Source organism: Pseudophryne corroboree (assembly GCF_028390025.1).
Source record: "Pseudophryne corroboree isolate aPseCor3 chromosome 3 unlocalized genomic scaffold, aPseCor3.hap2 SUPER_3_unloc_45, whole genome shotgun sequence".
Lineage (NCBI taxonomy): Eukaryota > Metazoa > Chordata > Amphibia > Anura > Myobatrachidae > Pseudophryne > Pseudophryne corroboree.
Genome location: NW_026967536.1, coordinates 578,917 through 590,255, shown reverse-complemented (window position 1 = coordinate 590,255; position 11,339 = coordinate 578,917). Strand labels below are relative to the sequence as shown.

The 11,339-nt window shown below is 42.7% G+C and overlaps 1 protein-coding gene and 1 pseudogene across 1 annotated transcript; one reads left to right on the top strand and one right to left on the bottom strand.

Moving 5' to 3' along the window:
- The first annotated feature begins 4,004 nt into the window (after positions 1-4,004).
- On the top strand, positions 4,005-8,076 carry LOC134984267 (zinc finger protein 271-like). Its single transcript, XM_063949894.1, has one exon. It carries the CDS (start codon positions 4,043-4,045, stop codon positions 6,830-6,832), a length of 2,790 nt encoding a protein of 929 aa, XP_063805964.1. The 5' UTR covers positions 4,005-4,042; the 3' UTR covers positions 6,833-8,076.
- Positions 8,077-10,110: 2,034 nt separating this feature from the next.
- Positions 10,111-10,229, bottom strand: LOC134984270 (5S ribosomal RNA; annotated as a pseudogene).
- Positions 10,230-11,339: the final 1,110 nt, after the last annotated feature.

The following is an 11,339-nucleotide window of genomic DNA, read 5'->3' as shown; positions in this document are numbered from 1 at the left end:
GGTCTCCGGCCAGATCCATTAGGTCAGTGCTTACTGTCACAACTGAGGGCTGGTGACCGTGACTGGGAGCCTCAGTTGTAGAGGCTGACGGGTACTTGAATTTAGGAGGAGCTGTGGGACTCCTGGACATACGTAGAAGCTGTATACCAAATGCCCGAAGGCGTGACCACGACAACAGGAATATCTTTAAATGCTTTTATTAAACGAAAAGTCAGATAATGTGCAACCAAACAAAAACAGTAACAAGAGAGTCTCTGAAATATTACTGGTTGTGACCAGTAATCTGAAGTATAAGTGGTATGCACAATTGTACTTAAAAGCACAGGTGAAGCATAAAGTGATGCTGGGGATCGTTGGTAATCTTTGAGTGAAGCTGGGGTTCGCAGATAGAAATGCACTATTGTACTTAGAAGCACAGGTGAAGCATGATGTGATGCTGGGGATCGCTGGAGAGCTGTAGAAGAAGCTGGAGAATGGCTGCTGGAAAGCCGGAGTTCAGACACAGGTGAATCAGGGTAGACTGTAGAGGGTTAATCACTGGAGTGTCGGGTTACACTGCAGAGTGTAATCACCAGGAAGTCAGGCTGTACCGCAGAGAAAGTCCATAGGAGAACTGCACACTGGAATCACTGAAGACAATTGAAGCACTGACATCCTTCAATGCTGGGACAGGCTATTTAAACCCACAGGTTAGCAGGGATTGGTGGGCAATTAGGCTCCAGCACTTGTCAGCACCGTGGATAGGAGAAACAATGTCATGTGACTGAAGTCCAACATGGCTGCGCCCATGAACACACACAGAAGGGGAATAAACTACTATAGGAAATGTGTAACAATGGCGATAAAGGCCGCAGTAGCAGAATCACATGCACCCAGACGCGCACAGCGGCCACAGGGACAGTCTCGGGAGGCATTTGGAAGGTAAATACTAATAAGGAATTACCTGGATCGTGACATGGTTATTGGAGAAAAGATGTCTTGGTGTACATCCAAGAAACTTCCTTTAGTGGGGTTCCACGTAGGTCTTTTCCTTCTCTTTCCACAGTCCCGTGTGGTTGTGGGCCTATGATTAGGCTTGCTCAAGGTCCAGTTTTCGGCCTTGTTTGTTTTTTCTTCCGGAAACCATTGGCTGCGTTTCCTGCGGTGCAGACGTTCTTGAAAGGGGTTCTGCGGATACAGCCTCCTTTTTTTTTTTTTTTTTTGTGTGCCTCCTACGGAGCCATAGGATGTTTCTGTTATGTTACAAGTCCTGCATTCAGATTCATTGAACCTTTATGAGAGGCAGAATTTCAGTTTCTTACATGAAAGCTGATCACTTTGTTAGCATTGGCATCCGCAAGGCGGGTGTTGGAATGTTGGGCCTTATCCCACAAGAGCCCTCTTTGTTTTTTCATGAGTTTTGAGTTGCGCTAAGGACGCGTCAACAATTCCTTCCTAGGGTTGTGTCGGTTTCTCATATCAACCAACCTGTTGTGGTGTCAGTGGCTACTGACATTTCTACTTCAGTAAGTCCTTGGACGTGGTCCGGGCTTTGAAGGTATATGTGAAGAGGACTGCTCCTCTTATAAAGTCGGAAGCATTTTTTGTACTTCATGATACCGATTAAAATTGGGTGTGCTGCTTCTAAGCAGACTCTTTCTCGCTGGATCGAATGTACTATTCAGCATGTTTTCTGCGGCAGGTTTGCCGGAACCTAAATCGGTAAAGCATCACTCTACTCGTATAGTGGGCTCTTCCTGGACATCTGCCCGAGGTGTCTCCGCACTTCAAATTTCCTGAGCAGCTACGTGAGCAGGATCAAACGCATTTGCTAAGTTCTACAAGTTTGATACTTTGGCCTCTGATGACCTCCAGTTGGGTCAATTAGTTTGCAGGGTACATCAGCACTTTCCCTCCCCTAGTGGGAGCTTTGGTATAGGCTCCATGGTCTTTGATGCATCCCCAACATCCTCTAGGACATAAGAGAAAATAGGATTTTAATATACCTACCGGTAAATCCTTTTCTCGTAGTCCATAGAGGATGTTGGGCGCCCGCCCAGTGCTGATGTTTTCCTGCACGGTTGTTACTTGTTCAGTAATGGCAGCATTTGTTGCCACTCTTTGGTCATGTATACTGACATGTTTTCATTGAGTTACATGTGGTTGCATATTATAAATTCAGTGTGATTTGGTGAAATCTCACCACACAGTTTTGTAGTATCCTCTCTCGAGGTTGTCCATCTCCTCAGGCACAGTTCCTAAAATGAGGTCTGGAGGAGTGGCATAGAGGGAGCAGCCAACCCACACTATTCAAATTTTATAGTACCCAAGGCTCCACAGGACCTATCTATACCCCATGGTCTTTGATGCATCCCCAACATCCTCTACGGACTACGAAATAAGGATTTACCGGTAGGTATATTGAAATCCTATTATTATTGCGCAAGCAGGACAGCACTTTCTCTTCTTTGCTGTTTTATTATTGCAAAACCCATGTCACCTATAGTAATCCCACATGAGCGTTCATGTCACCTCTAGTAATCCCATATGAGCGCCCATGTCACCTCTAGTAATCCCACATGAGTGTCCATGTAACCTCTAGTAATCCCACATGAGCGTCCGTGTCACCTCTAGAAATCCCACATGAGCGTCCATGACACCTCTAGTAATCCCACATGAGCGTCCATGTCACCTCTAGTAATCCCACATGAGCGTCCATGTCACCTCTAGTAATCCCACATGAGCGCCCATGTCACCTCTAGTAAACCTACGAGTGTCCATGTCACCTCTAGTAATCCCACATGAGCGTCCATGTCACCTCTAGTAATCCCACATGAGCGTCCATGTCACCTCTAGTAATCCCACATGAGCGTCCGTGTCACCTCTAGTAATCCCACATGAGCGCCCGTGTCACCTCTAGTAATCCCACGAGCGCCCGTGTCACCTCTAGTAATCCCACATGAGCGTCCATGTAACCTCTAGTAATCCCACATGAGCGTCCATGTCATAGAAACATAGAATTTGACGGCGGATAAGAACCACTTGGCCCATCTAGTCTGCCCCCCCCTTTTTTTTTTTTACATTCTTTTTATCTCTAACCTTATTTGATCCTTATTTCTTTGTAAGGATATCCTTATGTCTATCCCATGCGTGTTTAATTTGCTCTAATGTTTTAGCCTTTACCACCTCCGATGGGAGGCTATTCCACTTGTCCACTACCCTTTCTATGAAGTAATTTTTCCGCAAATTTCCCCCTGAACCCCACCCCCCCCACTCCCGTCTCAGTGCATGTCCCCGTGTTCTATTGCTTCTCTTCATTTGGAGAATGGACTTTGTTAAAACCCTTGATATATTTGAAAGTTTCTATCATGTTCCCCCTTTCCCTTCTCTGCTCCAAACTATACATATTGAGATTTCTTAGTCTTTCTGGGTATGTTTTGTAATGTAGGCCATGCACCATTTTAGTTGCCCTCCTTTGTACAGTTTCTAATGTATTAATATCCTTTTGAAGATATGGCCTCCAGAATTGAACACTGTATTCTAGATGAGGCCATACCAATGACCTATACAGTGGCATTATTACTTCTTTCTTTCTGCTGCTGATTCCTCTCCCAATGCAGCCAAGCATCTGACTAGCCTTCCTCATTGCTTTGTTACATTGCTTACCTGCCTATAAGTCATCTGAAATAGTGACTCCTAGATCCCTTTCCTCCTCAGTAGTTTCCAGTATAGTGCCATTACTACTATATTTAGCCTTTGGATTTTTGAGACCCAAGTGCATGATTTTGCATTTGTCACCTCTAGTACTCCCACATGAGCGTCCATGTCACATCTAGTAATCCCACATGAGCGTTCAGTGTTGATCAAGCTCCAGTCTAAGCATCCTAGCTTTTTTTGTTTTTTAATAAACATAAAAGCAATGATTTCAGGAAAAAATGTCAGTTTATAGAATTATATATTGTGTCCTGTAACACCCTGGGTCTTGTCTATTCATTTTATATATTAATGTATTTTATTTCCAGCAGATGGACACACAAGCAGGAACATCTCAGAAGGACATCTAATGTTATCCCTGGATTCTGAAATAACCGATAACGACAGTAGACAGGATTCTCCAGGAGCTAACCCCATTACCCCAATTATACATCCAGCTCTATCAGCTGATCCCTCTGATACTGGGAAATGTTCTCCTGATCACTCTGATATTGGTGCATCTGTTACAGCTCTGACAGTAAATACAGTGTTTCCCTGTTCTATAGATGCCAAATGTTTTACACAGAACACAAAGCGTATTACCAATCAGCCAGCTAAGGCAGGTGAGAGGCCATTTCCATGTTCTGAGTGTAGGAAATGTTTTGCACAGAAATCAGCTCTTGTTATACATCAGAGAAGTCACACAGGTGAGAAGCCATATTCCTGTTCTGAGTGTGGGAAATGTTTTGCACATAGCTCACATTTTGTTATTCATCAGCATGCTCACACAGGTGAGATGCCATTTTCCTGTTCTGAGTGTGGGAAATGTTTTCCACGGAAATCACATCTTGTTAATCATCAGAGAAGTCACACAGGTGAGAAGCCATATTCCTGTTCTGAGTGTGGGAAATGTTTTGCACTGAAATCAAATCTTGTCACACATCAGAGAAGTCACACAGGTGAGAAGCCATATTCCTGTTTTGAGTGTAGGAAATGTTTCACACATAAATCAGCTCTTGTTACACATCAGAGAAGTCATACAGGTGAGAAGCCGTATTCCTGTTCTGCGTGTAAGAAATGTTTTGCACGGAAATCACATCTTGTTTTACATCAGAGAAGTCACACAGGTGAGAAGCCATATTCCTGTTCTGAGTGTGGGAAATGTTTTGCACAGAAATCAAATCTTGTCACACATCAGAGTAGTCACACAGGTGAGAAGACATATTCCTGTTTTGAGTGTAGGAAATGTTTCACACAGAAATCAGCTCTTGTTATACATCAGAGAAGTCACACAGGTGAGAAGCCATTTTCCTGTTCTGAGTGTGGGAAATGTTTTGTACGGAAATTAAATCTTGTTTTACATCAGAGAAGTCACGCAGGTGAGAAGCCATTTTCCTGTTCTGAGTGTGGGAAATGTTTTGTACGGAAATCAAATCTTGTTTTACATCAGAGAAGTCACACAGGTGAGAAGCCATTTTACTGTTCTGAGTGTGGGAAATGTTTTGCACAGAAATCACATCTTGTTTTACATCAGAGAAGTCACACAGGTGAGAAGCCATATTCCTGTTCTGAGTGTGGGAAATGTTTTGCACTGAAATCAAATCTTGTCACACATCAGAGAAGTCACACAGGTGAGAAGCCATATTCCTGTTTTGAGTGTAGGAAATGTTTCACACATAAATCAGCTCTTGTTACACATCAGAGAAGTCATACAGGTGAGAAGCCGTATTCCTGTTCTGCGTGTAAGAAATGTTTTGCACGGAAATCACATCTTGTTTTACATCAGAGAAGTCACACAGGTGAGAAGCCATATTCCTGTTCTGAGTGTGGGAAATGTTTTGCACAGAAATCAAATCTTGTCACACATCAGAGTAGTCACACAGGTGAGAAGACATATTCCTGTTTTGAGTGTAGGAAATGTTTCACACAGAAATCAGATCTTGTTATACATCAGAGAAGTCACACAGGTGAGAAGCCATTTTCCTGTTCTGAGTGTGGGAAATGTTTTGTACGGAAATTAAATCTTGTTTTACATCAGAGAAGTCACGCAGGTGAGAAGCCATTTTCCTGTTCTGAGTGTGGGAAATGTTTTGTACGGAAATCAAATCTTGTTTTACATCAGAGAAGTCACACAGGTGAGAAGCCATTTTACTGTTCTGAGTGTGGGAAATGTTTTGCACAGAAATCACATCTTGTTTTACATCAGAGAAGTCACACAGGTGAGAAGCCATTTTCCTGTTCTGAGTGTGGGAAATGTTTTGCACAGAAATCACATCTTGTTTTACATCAGAGAAGTCACACAGGTGAGAAGCCATTTTCCTGTTCTGAGTGTGGGAAATGTTTTGTACGGAAATCAGATCTTGTTTTACATCAGAGAAGTCACACAGGTGAGAAGCCATTTTCCTGTTCTGAGTGTGGGAAATGTTTTGTACGGAAATCAGATCTTGTCACACATCAGAGAAGTCACACAGGTGAGAAGCCATATTCCTGTTTTGAGTGTAGGAAATGTTTCACACAGAAATTAGCTCTTGTTATACATCAGAGAAGTCACACAGGTGAGAAGCCATTTTCCTGTTCTGAGTGTGGGAAATGTTTTGCACAGAAATCACATCTTGTTTTACATCAGAGAAGTCACACAGGTGAGAAGCCATTTTCCTGTTCTGAGTGTGGGAAATGTTTTGTACGGAAATCAGATCTTGTTTTACATCAGAGAAGTCACACAGGTGAGAAGCCATTTTCCTGTTCTGAGTGTGGGAAATGTTTTGTACGGAAATCAGATCTTGTCACACATCAGAGAAGTCACACAGATGAGAAGCCATATTCCTGTTTTGAGTGTAGGAAATGTTTCACACAGAAATTAGCTCTTGTTATACATCAGAGAAGTCACACAGGTGAGAAGCCATTTTCCTGTTCTGAGTGTGGGAAATGTTTTGTACGGAAATCAGATCTTGTTTTACATCGGAGAAGTCACACAGGTGAGAAGCCATTTTCCTGTTCTGAGTGTGGGAAATGTTTTGTACGGAAATCAGATCTTGTCACACATCAGAGAAGTCACACAGGTGAGAAGCCATTTTCATGCTGTGAGAGAAATAAATCCGCTCTTGTTGAACATATTAGACATTACCCAAGTACGGAACCATTTCCATCTTCTGGAGTATAATTATCACTGTCGTCCAATGTTCCTCAAGGGTGAATCCTATCTCTTATGCTTTATAAAATATACATGCTACCACTGGGTGAGATAATCAGACGTCATGGCCTGGTCTACCACTGCTATGCTGATTACCTGCTTTTTGCTCCATGTACTGAGAACCAAATACCAATCCTAGCTGAGCGCCAGGGGTGGATGATGCCAGTTGGCTGTGACTCAGTCTTTGTGAAACATAGTAGAAGCTTCCCAACAAAGGACAAGACTACAGCTTTACCAACCATCTGGATTTATGCTTTGGTGTTCAGAATTGCAAAATACTGAACATGTGCTGAATCTTTGTGTTGTCCTGGTATGTGGCTGACACAGACATCAGGTATCCACCACATACAAATCCACATTCTTCCATCTGTGGACCATAGACAGAATCAAGCACTTCATTCCCTCAGAAGTTCATAGACTACTGCAATGCCATCTACCTGGGTCACCCAGCAAAAGAATTACAGAGCTTGCAGCTAGTACAGAATGCAGCAGCCAAGCTGTTACCTAACCCGCCCGTTCCTGCCACATAACACCCATTCTCTACTCCCTTCACCGGCTGCCTGTAAGATGGAAAATCTATTTCATAATTGGCTAACTGACCTTCCCAGCACAACATTACATGGTCCAAGGTACTAGAAGCAGCTTCTGCGTCCTTACTGCCCTGCTTACTTCTACATATGAAGGACTGTTACCAGCAGTACCAAGAATCTCCTGTCATTCATTTATGGGTTGAACTTTTAGCTTTGCAGTCCTGACCATGGAACTCACTGCCTTGCACAGTCCAAAAGACCACCACTCTAGAGACCTTCACAAGCAGACTGGTGACTGCTACTCACACTTTTCATTAATGTACCTCTATTTACTTCCTAAATAATACATCCCAAATGCTTAGGTCTTTTTTCTGCTGTTTATTTTGTATCTTGTTCTTTGTGTAAATGTGAATGTCTAATACCAGTTTCCACAATCTGTATTGCTGCACGACAATATGGCGGCCATTGGAACGTGTTTTCACTTCTAGTTTGCCTAACTTGTTGCAGACACTCATCTTGATAAGGAGTGTTGAGTGTTTTCTGATACAAGATCCTATCCATATATACCCTGTACATTACCATGTGCATTAGAGTCACCCGGGTTCCATCTGCGGTGGTTTGTTGTATGTTACATCTATATGGTGCAGATACTCCCCTGTATGATTTCATAATAAAAGCTTTTGTTTGCGTCTAATTATTACATTAAAGCTTTTATTTTTTTTATCTGTTTTATATTCCCGTCTGAGTAATTACGCCATAATGTCTAATCTCGGAGTGGACACCAGAAGAAACCTTTGTAAGTGTTCCATCATTCTGTTTCGTGTAAGCATACAGGTAAGTGATGGCACGGTGGTCACTGACAGTCACATTCAGGTGGTATAATGGAAGTGGGACTGTCTGGGCTTCTTCTAGTCTACTGCAGAAATAAAAAAATCAGCCTTTATCCTGCTTAAAAAAAAATTAAAAAGCCCATAAATCAAGCTTGGTCGGTCAAGACAGAGGCCACATTAATTGTGGGCCATCATATAGGCTGAGGACCCATGCTTCTGGAATATATGGCATAACTCCCTCTTCGCCCACAAAACCTTACCTTCACCATTCACAATGTCTACCATTGCCCCTTCAGAAGGGACACAACTTTCCTTTGCTTTTTCTACCTCCTCCTGTACAGAGCCCAGGACCACCTCCATGACCATTTCATGTTTATCTGGAGGCCTGGCATCTGGGAGGTTCATGGCCTGAGATGACCACAGAACCACTAGGTAGTGGGCAAGAAGAATCCACAGCCTCCTGAGGAACTGGAGAGTCCAAGGATCCACCCCACATGAGGCAGAGAAGGGTCAACCACAGGGTCTGGCTCACCAATTTCCTTCCTAAAAGCTGCTCTTTACCCAGTTTGGAACCTGTGGGCTCCCACTCCAATTTCCCTTGAGAGTCCTTACCCTCACTAATCCCCTCTGAACCTACCAGTTGCTTCCCCTTCCAACCACTCCTCCTTTTTAAGTTTTTCACCACCTGCTGTGTGAGTCCCATCCAACTACTCCATTCCTTGACTCATTGGTGTAGCAACCCCCTTCTCCCCCCACACCCCACTGCTACACTGCAGTTAAGCTGTGAGACTTGCTGCTAGCAGTACTCACTACTCAGCACACACTCACATCATGATTACATAGCTGTGCCAGAGATACTGTCTCACTGACAACCAGGATGAGACACTCCCAGAAAGGCATGTATGTATGAGTACGGAGAGAGTGGGCGCAGTGGGGCTGCATGACTGACACCCAGGACGAGACACTCCCAGAAAGGCATGTATGTATGAGTACGGAGAGACTGGGAGCAGTGGGGCTGCATGACTGACAGCCAGGACGAGACACTCCCAGAAAGGCATGTATGTATGAGTACGGAGAGAGTGGGCGCAGTGGGGCTGCATGACTGACAGCTGAGCCTGTCACGTCAGTGAGATGACAAAATGCAAGATATAATTACCTAGCTAAATCAGGCGCTAATGCAATATTACATGTATTAAATGAGCACCAAATATATTGATTATTAGATAGCAGCTCTTATGCGGCAACTGGATGCCTCAGACGATATAGATTGTATCTCACAAAGTAGACGTGATTCCGCACCAGTTTTCTGAAGGTACAGAAAAAATAGTGATAATGATAGAGTACCAGAATAACATATGATATGTACGAATGATTCGTATTTTGATTGATAAGTCTGGTGGTTCACCCAGAGTCAGAAACAACTGGGAAGAAAAGGATTTACAGAAGACTCTTGTGTGGGTGCACTCTTGTTTATATTTGTTAGTATGAAGATATTAAAACATAACTTTTATTAACTCATTACTCTAAGAAAAAAAATCCACACTTATATAGTCCACCACAATTATTAAACTTAAGGAAATGTAGACATTTTTTAGAAAATTGGAAATGTTCTGGTTAGTCTATATTAGTAGACTTCAGGAGGGATGTAGACACTCTGGCTCTACATCCTAATCCTATCCCACCAGCACAAGCTCAGCTTGTATTAATAAGACCTCCAAGGGTCATTGAACTGAATTATAGTCAAAAATGTAGATCCTGATTAGTATTGACCAATTTTGGATCTATAATGAATAAAGGGAAACGGTACACAGATCAGAAGAATAAGCAAAAGAAATGATTCAGGGAGAATGTGGTGATCCTTCTGTTGGCTAAGAGTCGAGGAGGTCACGAATTACAACACCGGGTATTCTCTGGGGGTCACCCTCACAGATACTGACCCAGCCCACCACCGTTTTGCTTCCAAGATCGGACGAGATCAGGCTTTATCGGTGGGGTATGGTAGTAATTTATGCTTTCATTAAGGCCCATAGATTGTTTAAGTTTCAATAGAGACATAAAAGAGCGCTGATGGTATATAAATAAAAATATTTCTAATATTTATTACAGTTCAACACAATAAAAACAGTTATGCCAATAATAACCAGATAAAATGTAGCCACAATATTTCTGATTGTATATAAACTGTACACAGATTCAGCTGTAATCACTCACATTAGATCGATTGTATTTAAATGCAGCTGAATCAGCTGATATGTGCAGTACTGCGGTCCATTAATTAACATATTAGAGTGTAGGAGGACTCCAATTTATGTATATACCAGAGGGATCCCACGGTATGAAAGTGGATAATTTAAGTAGTTCAATATCCTCACTTATAGGTCAGTGTTCTCACCCAATGTTGGTAATCTCCGCTGGTTCCCGTCAATAGCAAAGTGCAGTGTGAGCTACAAACGGCTGCAGGTATCCTTCACAGATGGACCAGAGGGAGATGCCGCGAGCTCCGATGATCAGTCTGCAGACAGGGGGCCCCGGCACAGCAGAGGGCAGTAGCGTTCCGTCCCGTGTGACAGCAGTGAGGATCAATGAATTTGTTTATAGCAGGGTTAAACGAAGTGGATGAATCTCCTTCAATGGACCGGCAGTAGCTACAACCCTCAATGCGTTTCTCCGCCACAGGCAAACGGCGGTTTCCTCAGGAGATATGAATACCCAATGAAGAAGTAAATGGGTATTTAAACCATTTGTATCCAATTGGCTTTTGAGTGGTGATATGCACACCTGAGTGAATGCTCGGTGTTGCTTAATTTGTATAGAGTTGATCCACATGATGTAATTAATACAGGGGCTCTTTTGTTAAAAAGAAAAAGGAACTATACAGATACAGGTTGAGTATCCCATATCCAAAATGCTTGGGACCAGAAGTATTTTGGATATCGGATTTTTCCGTATTTTGGAATAATTGCATACCATAATAAGATATCATGGCGATGGGACCTAAATCTAAGCACAGAATGCATTTATGTCACATATACACCTTATACACACAGCCTGAAGGTAATTGTAGCCAATATTTTTAATAACTTTATTAAACAAAGTGTGTCTACATTCACACAATTC